This window comes from Drosophila obscura, unplaced genomic scaffold (assembly GCF_018151105.1).
Source record: "Drosophila obscura isolate BZ-5 IFL unplaced genomic scaffold, ASM1815110v1 contig_1, whole genome shotgun sequence".
NCBI lineage: Eukaryota > Metazoa > Arthropoda > Insecta > Diptera > Drosophilidae > Drosophila > Drosophila obscura.
This window is the reverse complement of record NW_024542679.1, coordinates 9,512,316-9,528,885: the sequence shown is the minus strand read 5'-3', so window position 1 is coordinate 9,528,885 and position 16,570 is coordinate 9,512,316. Positions and strand designations below refer to the sequence as shown.

General features: G+C 41.7%; 1 protein-coding gene across 3 annotated transcripts; it reads right to left on the bottom strand.

Moving 5' to 3' along the window:
• Positions 1-5,402: 5,402 nt before the first annotated feature.
• On the bottom strand, positions 5,403-16,251 carry LOC111081845. Of its 3 annotated transcripts, none has more exons than XM_022371992.2 (5): positions 16,162-16,251; positions 8,241-8,626; positions 7,481-7,649; positions 6,982-7,160; positions 5,403-6,349 (listed from the first exon to the last, which is right to left on the bottom strand). In XM_022371992.2, exons 2-5 carry the CDS (start codon positions 8,559-8,561, stop codon positions 5,405-5,407), a joined length of 1,614 nt encoding a protein of 537 aa, XP_022227684.2. In that variant the 5' UTR covers positions 8,562-8,626; positions 16,162-16,251; the 3' UTR covers positions 5,403-5,404. The 3 variants fall into 3 exon arrangements, with proteins under 3 accessions (XP_022227684.2, XP_022233689.2, XP_022233690.2); XM_022377997.2 differs by lacking the exon at positions 16,162-16,251 and adding an exon at positions 10,721-10,931; XM_022377998.2 differs by lacking the exons at positions 6,982-7,160; positions 8,241-8,626; positions 16,162-16,251 and having other exon boundaries at positions 7,481-7,566.
• Positions 16,252-16,570: the final 319 nt, after the last annotated feature.

Here is a 16,570-nt window from a genome sequence, read left to right as displayed (position 1 = left end):
TCTCATTATCAAAATATACTGTAAATATACCGCCTTTATTCTTCAGAAGGTATGCAGATTGTTGCTTAAAATATCGAGCGGTACTAGCCATGCCAACTTGCCAATAAAAGGAACGGTAAAGTGGCGCGAACTAGAAATCTAAATATTGCCTTTTCAAAAAGCAAAAAGTTTAAAATTGTCAACATTCAATATTATATATTATATAATATAATGGCAAAGGAAATCACCCAGTAAGAATTTGTGATATATGTACACAACTATGCTCCCTTGCTCGGCTTTACACTTTCGTTCTTTGCTGTGTGACAAGGAGAGGAAGACAAGGAGAAACAAGTGCAGATTTCGAAGCCCGAGTTTTGGCTAGCCTTCGCTGATCTGCTCTCACACTCACACTCTCAGCAAAGCGCTTTTAACTTTTCGGGCCCACTTCAGAACATTGCACTAGCATCACAGTTAGTAGGAGGCTTAGGATCTCATCTAAGCACCACCCTTCTAGATTCTAGAACATTCGCTAAAGCTAGCTTTAGCAACTAAAAATACACACTCACACACATTGCAAAAGCAAAATCCTCTCTCAAATGTCTTTAAGTGGGAAGAGAGAGCAAAGTCAAATTTAAACTCCCGGCGCAGACGCATGTTTATTCATGTCGCGCAGCCAAAAGTGCAGTAAAAAGGTGTGATAGGAAGCAAGTGCCGGAAATCTGCCGGAAAAGTGGCAAAATATGTCGCAAAAACCCGGAAATGTGATTAGTTCAAATCAATCGCCATTTTTATGCTGATGGTCTCATCCACTCACTTTCCTTCTAGAATATTCGATAAAGTTACAACACACACACACAAACCTATTGCGAAAGCAAAGCTCTCTCTGATGCTCTCACTGATTGCAGTTCATCCACCTTCAAATGACTTTGAGTGGGAAGAGAGAGCAAAGTCAAATTTAAACTCCCGGCGCAGACGCATGTTTATTCATGTCGCGCAGCCAAAAGTGCAGTAAAAAGGTGTGATAGGTAGCAAATGCCGGAAATTCTTCCGGAAAGGTGGCAAAATATGTCGCAAAAACCCGGAAATGTGATTAGTTCAAATCAATCGCCATTTTTATGCTGATGGTCTCATCCACTCACTTTCCTTCTAGAACATTCGATAAAGTTACAACACACACACAAACCCATTGCGAAAGCAAAGCTCTCTCTGATGCTCTCACTGATTGCAGTTCATCCACCTTCAAATGACTTTGAGTGGGAAGAGAGAGCAAAGTCAAATTTAAACTCCCGGCGCAGACGCATGTTTCTTCATGTCGCGCAACAAAATATGCAGTAAAAAGGTGAAAGGAAGTTCGGAAAATTATGAAAAAACCCGTGTGATAAGTGTAGCAAGTGTTTAAAATAAAAGTCTGTTTAAAATAAAAGTCTGGCCAAAAAGTTGTGAAAAGTGTTATAAAAAGATCTGGAAAAATCCGGGAAAACGCAACTCCATGTGGGAGAAGAGCCAAAGCATTAGGGAAAAGTAGAAAAGGATCATATCAAGTGTAAAATCAATGATTTTCTCATATGGAAAACTGACCGAAAACGGCAATTGCGTCGTAGCGCAATTCCAGCGCACGTTTCCAGCTATTGGAATGAGTGTAAAGAAGGAAAGACTTAAAATAACGGCATCAGATGTGCCCTCCGCTTGAGTTTTTTTTTGGTGTTGAGTTTTTTTTCTGGGCTCAGCAAGGCGAGAGTGATGTACATAATGATCATTATGACGACAAGGTACAAGGCGGCAAGCAGTAACGGCATCATATGAGTGTTTTTTGTTTCTGTGAGAGTGAGATTGTGTGTTTGTGCAGGATGGTCATTATGACGGCAAGGAGTGCCAGGCGGTTTCGGCAAAAAGTGAGTGAAAGTTTTAAAGTGAAAATAAAATGCCCCGCAAAACTATAGAAAGCGCGGAAAAAGGCCCGCTGAACTAAAGAAAGAGCGGAAATAATAAAAGGCTTAGATGGCCAAAAGTGAGTGAAAGTGCAAGTGAAAATAAAATGCCAAGCAAAACTATAGAAAGCGCGGAAAAAGGCCCGCTGAACTAAAGAAAGAGCGGAAAAGTGAGTGAAAGTGCAAGTGAAAATAAAATGCCCCGCAAAACTATAGAAAGCGCGGAAAAAGGCCCGCTGAACTAAAGAAAGAGCGGAAATAATAAAAGGCTTAGATGGCCAAAAGTGAGTGAAAGTGCAGTGAAAATAAAATGCCCCGCAAAACTATAGAAAGAGCGGAAAAAGGCCCGCTGAACTAAAGAAAGAGCGGAAATAATAAAAGGCTTAGATGGCCAAAAGTGAGTGAAAGTGCAGTGAAAATAAAATGCCCCGCAAAACTATAGAAAGAGCGGAAAAAGGCCCGCTGAACTAAAGAAAGAGCGGAAATAATAAAAGGCTTAGATGGCCAAAAGTGAGTGAAAGTGCAAGTGGAAATAAAATACCCCGCAAAACTATAGAAAGAGCGGAAAAAGGCCCGCTGAACTAAAGAAAGAGCGGAAAAAAGGCTAGATTGCCAAAAAGTGAGTGAAAGTGCAAGTGAAAATAAAATGCCCCGCAAAACTATGGAAAGAGCGGAAAAAGGCCCGCTGAACTAAAGAAAGAGCGGAAATAATAAAAGGCTTAGATGGCCAAAAGTGAGTGAAAGTTCAAGTGAAAATAAAATGCCCCGCAAAACTATAGAAAGAGCGGAAAAAGGCCCGCTGAACTAAAGAAAGAGCGGAAAAAATAAAAGGCTAGATTGCCAAAAGTGAGTGAAAGTGCAAGTGAAAATAAAATGCCCCGCAAAACTATAGAAAGAGCGGAAAAAGGCCCGCTGAACTAAAGAAAGAGCGGAAATAATAAAAGGCTTAGATGGCCAAAAGTGAGTGAAAGTGCAGTGAAAATAAAATGCCCCGCAAAACTATAGAAAGAGCGGAAAAAGGCCCGCTGAACTAAAGAAAGAGCGGAAATAATAAAAGGCTTAGATGGCCAAAAGTGAGTGAAAGTGCAAGTGGAAATAAAATACCCCGCAAAACTATAGAAGAGCGGAAAAAGGCCCGTGACTAAAGGGCGGAAGGTAGATGCCAAAAGTGAAAGTGCAGTAATAAATGCCCGCTAAACTTGAAGAGGGGGCCGCTGTGCGGAATAAATGGCTACTGGCCATGTGAGTGAAGTGCAAGTGAAAATAAAATGCCCCGCAACTATGGAAGAGCGGAAAAAGGCCCGCTGAACTAAAGAAAGAGCGGAAATAATAAAAGGCTTAGATGGCCAAAAGTGAGTGAAAGTTCAAGTGAAAATAAAATGCCCCGCAAAACTATAGAAAGAGCGGAAAAAGGCCCGCTGAACTAAAGAAAGAGCGGAAAAAATAAAAGGCTAGATTGCCAAAAAGTGAGTGAAAGTGCAAGTGAAAATAAAATGCCCCGCAAAACTATAGAAAGAGCGGAAAAAGGCCCGCTGAACTAAAGAAAGAGCGGAAATAATAAAAGGCTTAGATGGCCAAAAGTGAGTGAAAGTGCAAGTGAAAATAAAATGCCCCGCAAAACTATAGAAAGAGCGGAAAAAGGCCCGCTGAACTAAAGAAAGAGCGGAAATAATAAAAGGCTTAGATGGCCAAAAGTGAGTGAAAGTTCAAGTGAAAATAAAATGCCCCGCAAAACTATAGAAAGCGCGGAAAAAGGCCCGCTGAACTAAAGAAAGAGCGGAAAAAATAAAAGGCTAGATTGCCAAAAAGTGAGTGAAAGTGCAAGTGAAAATAAAATGCCCCGCAAAACTATAGAAAGAGCGGAAAAAGGCCCCGCATAACTATGGAAAGAGCGGAAAATAATATACATCATATAAGTGAAGGTTGGTCAATATGACGGCAAGGGGTGCCAGGCGGTTTCGGCAAAAAGTGAGTAAAACTTAAAATGCGTGTAAAAAGAAAAACAGTTGAATGTCTCGCAAAAATATAAAAGAAGACTAGGTGGACAAAAAAGTGAATAAAAGCGATAACGGGAGATTAAATGCGAGTAAAATAAAAACAATTATATCCTCCGCAAATAATGTATGTAACTCTACGATATTTACAGCTCAAATAATATTAGACGCTAAAGCATTATGGGAACCGGTGAGTACTTCTGTTTTGGTTATATATTTCTTATTTCTTTCTACTTATATTTTCTTAGAATTTTTTATATTCTTTCTATAATTAAATTTTCTATATTTCTTTTTATATTTCGTATTTCCTTCTTTCCTCATTTTTAATTTTTATTGGAATTTTTTATTTGTATTCGATCAGTGAATTTCTTCGGTTTGATAGTTATCTGTTTTGATTGTCAGGCAATATCTGCTGTATACTGGTACTGAATTGGAAAATGTGGAACTATTTGATGGATTTTTTTTTTTTACCATTTGTAGTGGAATTTTAAGTTGGATCATCGCATTACGTATTAACCGGGGCTACATGTGTATACATTTTGGCTGTGATTTTCTTGGAAATACATTTCCAGTTTGCATCTCCTCCCGCTTTCCAAGCATTCATCTCACATATCTATCTCAATTTTTGTGTAATATTAACGAAATTTACGTGCGGGTCCCCTATTATGTCTAGACAAAGCTGAAACCCGGCTTTACATCGGCATATTCCCTGGTCCATTAACGTCTGTCCAACAGTAGGAAAGAAGCGGTGGCGGAGACGACGCACGTGTCCATGTCCATGCGGCCTATGGCTTCGCTGGTTGTCCGCCATATGAAAATAAACCAATTTGCATATATTTTATAAAAAGATAAATACATTGATACTCCACTGGCAGTGGAGAGTTCGTGGAAAGCAACGAAAAATAAAATCTGTAGGAGATCACTCATACGCACCGTGTGCCACAGGTTGTACGGGTGTAGGAAAAATCTTCAAAGAAAATACAAACAAACACAAATCTCACTGCCTCATCTGTGACCCGGGGGGGAGTTGAAATCGCTGGCGGTTTCAGTTGTCTTGGCCTGGCTAATTGTTCCGCTGCTCTCACTGGTAGTGTCCGTAATTATAAATCAATTGCTTGCAGGGTGCTCTGTATTTGGCTTTTGCTTCCCTCCAGCTTGTGCCAGTCCTAGCTCTGGAAGAAAGTTGCTTGACATTTGGCAAATCCTTCGGGCAGTTTTCCACAGTCTGAGCATCGGTGTGCCAATGACATTTTTGTAAAGAGAAGATCAATAGAGGAAATATTCCGGAAGCGAGTCAAGTGAAATTGATACATTATTAAATCTCCGACCACAGTAGATATCGCTCGCAGAAAATGCAACCTTTAAATTAATTTTTCCATGACCAAATTATACTCAACAAATATTAGTTTTATATAGAAATCGTAAGTATATGCATAAATATGGCTTTATTGGGTAGTATGTAAAACTTAACAAGATCCAACTATATGATATAAATATAAATAATTAAACCAACATGCTTGCGTTATTGTCGCAAAACTCATAAATATTATCAACAAATTGCATTTCGAGTGGATTTTTAGCAGCTTGAGGTGTTTCTCCTTTCTGTGGTGGTGGATCTTCGGATGCTTTTCTGGATGCTGCCACGCCCACACCGCAGACATTTGCTGCTACTTCCGTCTCCTCCATTGTCATCCGCTTGAGGTTATTGATCAGGGATATGTCATGTTTCATTTCGTTCTTCAAGTCGAGCAGCTCATGCTCCGTTTTGATGATGTCCTCGGCATAGGCTTCGATGTTTTGCTGTAGCTGTCCCACGGAAACCTCCATTTCTGGTCCCTTATAGCGTTCGTTCTGAATCCTATACATTCGGCACTTCTCAGACAGTTGTCGTGTCAGTGCGTATTCCCTTTCGTAGCGAAGGTTCATGTCAGCGTGCAGGGATGCCAGCTTATTGCGAACACTGTTGCGCAACGGTCGATCCTTGCGCCTGCGTATATAATTATTCACGTTATTCACGTTATTATTGCATTCGTTGGGATTTTCTGCCGTGGCTGCTGTTGAGTTTGCTGGCTTCGGTTCGTGGCGGCTTCGTCGACGTCGTCGCTGCTGCTTGGAGACCCGATTTTCGGCCAGTTTGTACAGCTTTCCCTTCGGGCAGTTCTCCGTGCCTTTGTACAATTGGTCCGGCATGATGACCAGCAGCAGCTCATCGGCCGCCGCTCGTCTGTCGCCTTTGTTGAGCTTTTGACACTTTTCTTTTATCTTGTTGGGCACCTTGGGAGGAGTATTTGTGGGTTTTGTGGGCATATCCTTTTTTCTTTTGCTCAGATGCATGAGTTTCTTGAGCCATTTGATCATGGAAAAGCTGGCAGTGGGAGGAGCATGCGGCATCAACTGCAGCGTCATGGGATCCCTGAAGTTCTCCCGGTGCTTGAGCGACAGGCGCAGCTGTAAGTAGAGTGGGAAAAAGTAAGAGATTGTAATGTACTGAATAATATTTGTTTCAGAAACTACTCCATTAGGAAACCATTAGGACGAAAGGCCCATGCTAATGGGGGCTCGATCATAAAAAATTTACAACATAATTACCCCCCCAAATGTAAACATGAACTTTAATACAAAAATCAATAAGCAAATTGATTTCGTTTGGTGCGTCATAGGGAAATACGGAAATACCAAATGAAAAGGCTCAGAGAGCATAAGTCAAATACGAGCACAATCAAACAAACATACAAAAGTATACATACATATGTATGCGGCGGGGGGGTGTGACCAAAGGGGAAAGGGAGTAGGAGTAGGAGCAGAAGTGGGTGTTCGGGTGGTCGGGCGCCGACATGAATTTCACATTTCTTGGCTTGCGTGTGGCGCCAGGACGACCAAGCAAAAGAGTGGGAGAGAGAGAGAGAGAAAAAACGCTTATTATGCAATCACTGTAGACGTTTTTTTCTGTTTTTTCTGTTTTTTTTTTTTTTCGTTTGTGTTTATCCGCTTTTGGGCTCAGTTTTTGCACGCCAGGTGGGCGCACAGTCAGGAGAGGAGAAAGGAGAGGGGTAAAAGGGGAACTGGCTGCCTCTTATTACCTCATTGTGTACACGACTCCAAGCGCGCCAAACGGGCAAAATGGCCATGTTGCCGTCGTAGCTTCGCTCTATGCCGCCCCAACTTTCCGTTATAATGTAATCGCTGTAGTCACGCGATGCTGCCGCTGCCACTGCCACTGCCATCGCCGTTTCCTTTGTAGTTGCCCTCTGGCCGCCATCTTGTGTTTTTCAAAACGGAACCCAACGGAAAAAAAAGAAACGTAAGAAAAGAGAAAGAACAAAAAAAAAAAAAAAATACATATAATAATTGTAAATAAAAAGGAACATAAATAAATAAAAAGGCAAATTGTGAAATAGAAATGAACAAAACCTGCAGTCACGTCACCAACAAGATCCACTCGCTGTCTGTCTGTCTGTATGTCTGTCTGTCTGTATATACATATGTACTGCTACATTTTGCTTTTTCACAGCTGTCACAGTGTGGATTCACATCTACAGCCCCCTCCCCCCCCCTGTACGTGGATAAATATTGACTTACCTTTGGCATCAACACTGCTGCAGTGTTGCCCAGTACCAGCAACGTTGCTCAGCTCGTCATCAATCAGGGCCTTGATTATGTCATTGCATGTGGTTTTGTTGGTTACACCCGATACGTAGCGCGGCTCGCCATCGTCCATCCAAATGGGTATTTCCTTATGGCCTTGCTCCTGTTTTGTGTTAAGGGACAAACAAAGAGAGGTAGCGAAGACAAGCATTAATCATTTGTTGACCCATACTTCAGTAGAGCTTTTAATTACAGTCGAATTTAGTTGATGGATGGGGTTAGTAGCTGGTTAATGGTATTGGGAATCAACTATTGGATATACACAGCAAGCAGTTTCTTTATATATATATGTATATGTATATTTATATATATAAATCTTTGAAAAATTCTATTTCATCAATTGATCGTTTTTTATTGAGGGTAAAAGATTGCCTGCCAGTCAATTCGTTTCACAACCAAAGAATTATAATAGCAATTTCCTAGCTGCCTTGCAAACACTATTTCCCCGGAAGAACTGTACCAGGTGCTGGTGCCGAGTGCCGGGTGCCGGGTGCCCTGTCTATGCATATGACTAACCAAACACACTACCGACTCCTCACCACCTGGCCCTGTGCTAGTGCCAGTGCCACTGACTGTGCCTGTGCCTGCCCACCCAATTAGATGATTTGTTTGATTTCAGTGGAAAAAGCTGCCACTGCCGCCGAAATGCAGGGGAAACGCGTGAGGTGAGAGGAGCTGGAATGGAGGCACTTACCACAGTGCTATTAACGCCGTAGAGGGAAATGGAACGATGGCGACGACTGGCCGGGGGGCCGCCACCGTTTCCGTTTGCCTTGCTGTGTTTATTTTTGCATGGTGGTTGTGGTGCTGGTGCTGGTGCTGTGGCTGTGGCTGCGACTGCGTCCACCAAACGCTCCTCGAATGCAACCTGCTTATTATTATGGTGGTTATTGTTGCTGTCTTGATTTTGACATCGCCTCGTGGGCAGTATGGGGCTCTCGGGCAGATTCAATAGCGATGGACAGCTGTCCAGATTATCGTCGATGAATGTCGAATTCTGTTGTTGCGGTGCCATGTTTGTTCTCCTTCCCTCCGTTCGTTCAGGTATTTCTTTTTTAAAAACTCTCTCGTTAATTGGCACTGCAAGGATACAAGGATACAATGTTAAGGGTATGTAGGTATGGTAATGGTATAGGTATTGGTATTGGTATCGTATAGCAGTGTGGAAAACATGCAATATCCTTGTCAGACATTTTGTTGTTTTCGTTTTTTTGTTCCTGTGTTCGCCTACGTCTAACGATCAATTTAGATTTGTTGCTGGCGATTAAATAAATTATGCACGAGCCTTCTACCACTGTACTGCCACATATGGACGAAGGATATGTACATATATGCGTGTGTGTGTGTATCTATAGTTGCAGCACCTCCCCATAGACACTAAACACCCACCCACCAAACCAAGCAATCCATCCACCCCATCTACATAGATTCCTAGAAAATTGGCTACCAACGCTACCAGTTGGCGCCGCTAGGCCCATTATTCAGGACTGTTGCCGGCATTTAGCCTGTTTGCTGCTGCTGTCCCTCACATCACTCTGCCCCAGCCCAAGTCGTAGCGTACCTTCTGCTATCCTGACGCGGCACTCCACGTAATTTGTTGGTGCTTTTGATTGTAGTTCCAGGGCGTTGTTCGGAGGAGCCTTGCACTTTGTATGCAAATTTTAGCTGTAGCCGAAAAACATTTTTGCATTGCATTTGCGGACTACCACTGCCACTTTCCACTGACTTATGAATTAATGCTAATTTATGCCATGCCGCCGGAAAATGCAGGCAAGAAGGAGCCTCTCAAATTATATACATATAGTATATTGTCTGCGGAGAGTGGAAAATTATAGGGCTCTAATTGAGTGGCACAGAAATAGCTGCTGGGGCATAAATTTTTTTCCAATATAGTAGACCCAGAAGTAAGGGAGATTTGCTGAGCTAATCTTTAGTTCTTGCTGTCTACAATCGTAATATTTTTTTTTATACAGAACCTCCGCTTCATCAAATATTTATTTGCGCTTCTCTGGCCAGGTGTCTGCGCCATGGTACACGCCCCTTTCTGGGCTATTAGGCAAATGAATTATGAGTGAGGCAATTTGCAAAGGGATTTGCCATTTGTACGAGTATCCGTGAGGGTGTAGTGCTGTATTTGATTACGATGGACGCCTGGACAGGCCAACATTCGTTTAAAAATGTAGTTTCCAATCAAGATAAGTTCAAATGTAAATTTCCCTTTGGCGAGGTCAATTACTGTACTGCCCCTTGGGTGGTGCACGCTTAATTGTTTCAGTGCAGTAGCGCCAACCCACCAACCCACCCACAATCCACAACCCATACCCATTATACATTTATGACCGAAGCTATTGGCCAAGTTTTCAAAATACCTTTGACCCCAAAAGTTCAATGTCTTTCAAGTTTAGCCGACTTGAAGCCGACTTAGCCGACTTTAGACTTGAAGGCTCAAGTTTCCCTCTTTCGGAATAATATATTTTCAAGTGCTTCAAAATGTTTGTGCCCCCCCCGCCCCTTAAATAATAGTCTGAGCATTTTCCTCCTTCTTTAATATTTATTTTCATTGCGTGTGGAGAAGAAATTAATTTTGTTTTGGTATTGCGCATTGGTTCTCGAACAAGAGAAACAATGCGCGATATGACGTTAGTCGTTGGGAGTGTAAGAATGGGCTGGGCTGGACTGGTGGGGCGTATGAGTAATATTGAGATTGCTGTGATTTGATAGCAAAGAAATTGATCCGAAAAAACCCAACCTTTTTGCGGTGAAATCTCTAGGGAATATCAAATTTATGGCTTTAGCTTTGGGTTTAATTTATCAAATGATTTTCAGAGAAAGAGATCTTTACCGAATTCGGAGGATCCTAGAATTTTGTTAATCTGCGATCTGTTCTAACCTTTGAACATAATACATTGAAGGAAATAAATTCTATATAGATGATTACGATTTTTACCCTATTTTATGTATGTTTCTCATATATTTTTTGTTGTAGGCTGAAACTTTCCAGCTGCTGTTTTGAGCCGTGCACTCGATTTTGGCACCCGCAGAACCACAGAATATACTAAAATCAACTGTGAATTCTCCCAGTGCCAAGAACCAATGCCAGCAATAATGATTGATCGCAGTGGACGTTAATCTCTAACTAAGGGCACACTAAGCGAGGAACAACTTTGGGCTTACCTCTGCTGGATGCTCTCCAGATCTACGCTTCTGCGCGTTTCGATTCTGCAACGATGCGGCGGCTTCCACGTTTTGTTTCGAATGATCCTTTGGCCACTGGATGGATGAAGATTGTTTAGCTGTCTCTGTTCACACTATTGGCTATTGGCTACTGGCTACCAGTTCTCATGCTGCAGCCGCAAGGACATGTTAATCCTTTGAGCTTTGACACTTGACTGAAGTTCAAATTTGAATTTGCGGCTATGTAAGGTGAGCCCAGGCGGCTGGCGACGGCGACGTCGATGCCGCTAACAGTTAGCAGCTAGCGGCTAGCAGCGCTGCCTCGTACGTATATAGGAGAAAATTGTTCTAGATCTAGACAGGTGCTAATGGTGCTGTCCTTGTCTGGCAGGCACTGGAAACCCTTTGCTCGCATTCAAATTTTCCCCACACACACACACACACACACAGCGAAACACAGAGAAAACACGGGGGTACGTAATGCAGCAGGTCCCTGCTCGGTTCGTTGCCAGGGAGAGGAACGTTGCACAACAAATAACTGAACGGCGTATCCTTGACGACGGCATGTGACTAACTAAAATTTTATTTGCTACCACACAAAACTTTAAACCAAAAAAAGAACAGAACCAACTCCAAGAAACGTCGAGCCACCACGCACACACATGCATACATATGTACATATACCAACATGATGGACACAAACACACACCTGGCCAAGACACAGAGACAGAGAGAGAGAAAGAGAGAGAGAGGAGAGTGAACAGGAACTAGAGGGTAGGTTCCCCTGTGCCCCTGCTCCCCCTGACAGGGCTATTGGTGTTTGCTGCTGTCGTCATCATTATCATCCTCCTTCTGCCTGTCTTTGACCAACCAGCAGGCAACGCAACCACCAAAAAAAAAGAAACACTGTGAATAAAAATGCTGTACTACCAATTTCCACTAGCCCTAGCTCCGCGCTAGACCTTCTCTCGACCACTCCCTCGATTCGGGCTGCAGTTTCAGTTATTTCATAAGCGAACTATAGCGTGTGCTGCCCGACAATACATACATATGGTATCTATATGTATACGAATACCAACCCAACGACGGGGCAACACCAACACCACACCAACACCACACCACACGAATGCCATGACGCGCACTTTGCGTTATTTGGTAAAACGAGATTGTTGATAAGGTGCCACCAGCAACAGCAACAACAGCGAACAGCTAACTATGAAAAGAACTCGCGGTACATAAAAAACGAATTTCTGCCTTGTTTTTTCGTCCCCCCCGCTTGGGTACTCCTGCTCCTGCACAACACCCACCGCCTCCCCCCCCGGGGATGGAGCCGCTATACATTTGGCTTTTTGTATTTTATTGTTAATGGGTAGCATTTGCTTTTCGATTCGATTTTGTTGTAGTTTGCTTTTTTGGTTGTACTTTTTATTCCTTTTTTTTTGGATGGGCACAAATTGTACATGGCTAAGGATAAAAGAGAAAGAGAGAGGGAAGGACAGAGAGAGAGAGCGAGAGGTGGGGAGAAAAAGCCTACATAGGCTTATATAGTTTTGTACCTGGAAAGCGGGCAGGGGGGACAATCCATTGAAGAAATCAAAAGAAATAGTGCTAAAGGCTTTTAGCTGAATGCATTCTTTGATTATGCTCGTAATATACGAGAAAGTAAAAGGGTTTTATTTATGATAGTTATAAGATCAAACTATGCAATCCACAATATTCATCTTTGAAAGAAAGTACTGGAGAAAATACTGGCAAAACCTTTCGAGGTGCCTGGATCCAGTTTCTATCAGATGTTTAACCTTTTAACCAACATTTCCTGTCCCACTCCCATTTTGGATTCCATAGATAGATGCTCTCTGACATTTGGATGGTATATATTTAATGTTTAGGAAATATTTCTCTGTTAATACTAGTCCTGGCCTGATTAGAATGCGTCAATTCAATAATGTTCACGCTCATTAGTAATCGATTGCATATACTATACACTTATGGATCGATCCTCCCAACCCACACTAGCCAGTTTGGATGGCAGGTGCCAACTTATATCTGTGTGTAATAGAGAAATTTCCACTGGCTGCCAGTCATTCAAAGTGTGCTTAGTAATGCCCCATGAATTGCAACTGGAATTGGGTCCATATATATGAACATACATACTATATGTAGTAGATGTACTACAACAAACCCTCGTCGCTATAACCAATCTACAAAAATTCTCAAAAAATACATACATAAACAATTAAAAACACGCCACTTGCCCATTTCTGTGGCAAAGCGCGTGAAATTCTGACGCGTTGTGGGCCAATGGCGAGCGAATGGCGATTATGTAAATGATTGATTTCAAGTCCGGACCGGGTTAGGCTGTACTTTTTTCCGACTGCTAGCACCGACTAGGGGTGGCTAAGTCCTGCCGTTGCGGTTCAGCGCTTTCACGGTACACGGCGCCGTCCCCCGTAATAAACAAACATAATGCTCATAATATCCTTATAATGGCACAGGCACCAGCAGCAGCACCAGCACCAGTCAGCCAGCGGGCAACTCTCCAGGGGGATTATTATTACAGCTACGACGCGTCCTGCAAGTGTGGGAACTCGGGCCAACCAATTGCTGTTGGTTATTAATTTTTATTTGGATTTCTCTTTGGCCATCGCAGCAATTAATGCTCGCACATGGAGAACGACTAATTGCAACGCCTCCCACAAGCTTTAGGTGCCTAATTTGGCAAGTCCCATGTCCAGTCTTTCCACACCTCCCACACACCGTACACCCACTCTAATTCGATGTCCCTTCTGCATGCAAACTCCTGGTGCCACGTTGCGGAGTAGGAGGGGGGGCAGGAGCTGGGGCTGGGACAGCGACTGGGGCATGGGGCGTTGCATGTGTCGCATACTCGTATACGAGTATATGGAAATTCCGTAATGACAGGGGCGTAAAACCTCTGCCCCAAGTTCAGTTGTGGTCGAGTTCAGTGCTCAAGCAATGATTGAGTTTTATTGTTGATTGTTGAACAGAGATTACAGGTTGTCTCATACAGGGTGAGTGTCAATGCGTTACGCGAAAGGGGTGCTTAAGAAAAAACCTTTTTATAGGGAATCGATGGTATTAGTTCTATAGCTTTAACTATTTTAGGGACTCTTTCGCAAGACCTTGCCCGCACACACCGAGATCTTTAGCCACCAACAGTTCATGAACGATTTATGTGCATTCTTCTGTGTTCCCTTCTCCGGCAGTTCATAGGCTGAAGGATCTATCACATGTTATAGCCATCACAGAACATCAGCTGTTTTCTGACATTGTTTCTTTTGTGTGTTGCCTAACACACACACACACACACACACATGTGTGCTCTCTGGGGCTGACTGACCCTGACATAAATATTTCCTTAGATCAATCCATATGTTTTTCCCTCTCCTCCCTCGGATAATTGTAACGTATTTTTGTCCCTCCCAAGAAATAGAGAGAATTGTTTTAATTCTCTGTTTAAGGGGCAGATTATTACCTTTTGTGCCACTTAGTCGTAAATAATTACAAGTGGCAGAGGGCACTGCTGCATCCAGCCAGCCAGCAAGCCAGCCAGCCAGTGGCTGAAACTGAAAAACAGGTAGAACCCGGCCGGACCCTTGGCTGCAGCCAGAGGCTACAACATTTTACCGCGTGCCATCATTGCCGGCTGCTGCTGCTGCAGCTCCCCCTGCTGCAGGTGCAGGAATCAACGAAGCGAATAGCAGAACCAGAGCCAAAGACAGTTGCCTTCGGATCGGGGCGGAAGGAAGCTGTTGCGCGGGTCAAAACACTTGTCCTGGAGCTGCCAGTTCCGATCGTTTGAACCCAAGACAGGAACCTGTTTAAGTGGCATCGGAGGGCTGGCTGCCCTCTCCGAGATCTGGCCAGCAAGCTGTTCGAAGCACCAGTCCAGTCATTCAGTTGTCATACAATGAGCAGGTTGCTTCTCATTTTAGGGGTTGGCCGTCTTAACGGCAAAGATCAACGGCAACGGCAACTGCCACTGCGCCTGCGCCTGTGACTCGTGTGCATTGACCTGAAAACAGAGCGCGCCTTTTTTCGTTCCTTTTACAGGGGTACACTTTTATCGGGGAAAGAAACGTCCACAGATGGTTAGCTGCAGGAGATATATTTACTTGGACAAATTAAAGTGCCATATTAACCGATCTGGTGTACTGTATTTTCATATGCAATTGTGATTTGGACAACTTGTTATTTATGTTAGTTGTTAGTTGTTATGGGATCCCCCAAGAAGATTTAACTAGTAAAAATAAAACATAATCAAATAAAATCTCCCAACTACAGAACTTTGTGGAGAACTGTTATGGTCCCCTCTTTGAATTGGCATTAATTCCCTCAAATTTTTGTATCAAAATCAAACAAAATTTGTATTGAATAATTTGTTGTTTTTTGTTCGTTTTCTGGTTGAGACGAGACGATCTTTATTAATGCGAAGCTGCTTTATTTGTTTCGGTTTGCTTTTCCATAATTTCTTTTCAAATATTCTGTCATTTATAACTATATCATATCGTTTTGCATTTTGGTTTATGTACTTGGTGTATTTACAGGATGTTTCGTTTTATCGATGCCGTGTTAATAAATTGTTGTTCTTATTATGCGCAAGGTTTGTGCATTATAAAAAAGTTTGGTATTATTATTATTAATTTATGTTAGCATTGCATGGTTTAATTCGGTTTTTCTAATCGATCTTTAAGAAATCTACTTGTATGTGAAATAATTTGAAGAACTTAAACTGCTCTAATCTCTGACAATTTTTTTTAGTATATTTAGTTTTTTTTTTTTAACAAATCCTGCCTATAAATAGCAAATATTATTCATAATGAAAATTATGTTATTCGATAAAAATTATTTAACTAGTTGTTTTCGTTTTCGTTTATGTTTTATTTACATTATTTTTCTTAGCATTTACAAATTATAAAGCTTTTCGATATTGAGAATTTAAAAAGTGTTTTTGAGTTGTTTATTCTGTTACTAGACTAGACTTCTGCCGAAATATAGATTATAATTTGCTTAAACAACTATGTTTATTTTATTTTCTATTTTCTGCTTGTTTTATTATTAATTCTTTTGTTAGTGGTGAATCGTTAACGTTCGAATCTTTACCATTTATCGTTTTACTGGTCTTTTGTTTAGCTTCTACTTTGTTTTATCAGCAGTTTAGCTTGTGAGGAGTTTCAAACTGAAGACAAAACCCGAACTCAAATCGTTATGGGGCGCACATACATACATACATATGTATGCATGTGTATGTATGTAAATGTAGGCACAACAACTCAAAAAGTGTTTCGCTGGAAACCATCTAAGTAATCAAAAATTGTTCTAGTTCTTTTAAAGAAGGCACCTTTCCATTTCCCCCAAAGCGGTGGCTAAATAACATTGCATTTGGTATTCCAAAACGAATCGAATATACTCGTACATACCTATTGTTTGTAAGGATCTATCTCAATCGTATTGTATTTGTACATTTCTTACATTGGCCACACATTCAGCAATTTCTCCTACCCCAATTCCATTCCATATCCTGCCTCAATCCTTTTTGCAACAAAAATTGTTCTTTTTTTTTGGACGCCATGAATTGGAATTTACTATTTTATATACTATTTTCTGTGGCTACTATTTGTGGATTTTATAGGCAGCTAAGTATACATAAAAAGGATCCGCATTCTTCAGCATTGCTCTTTCAACTGAGGTTTTCCAATAATTTTCGTTCTCATTTCATCAGATTTCGTTTTTACTTTTTATAAATTGCAAAAAGATTGTCCTTGTCTTTGGGTTTTCTTCTTCCTTTAATTTTAGTTTAGTTTTTTTTTTTTTGATTTTCTTTTAGTT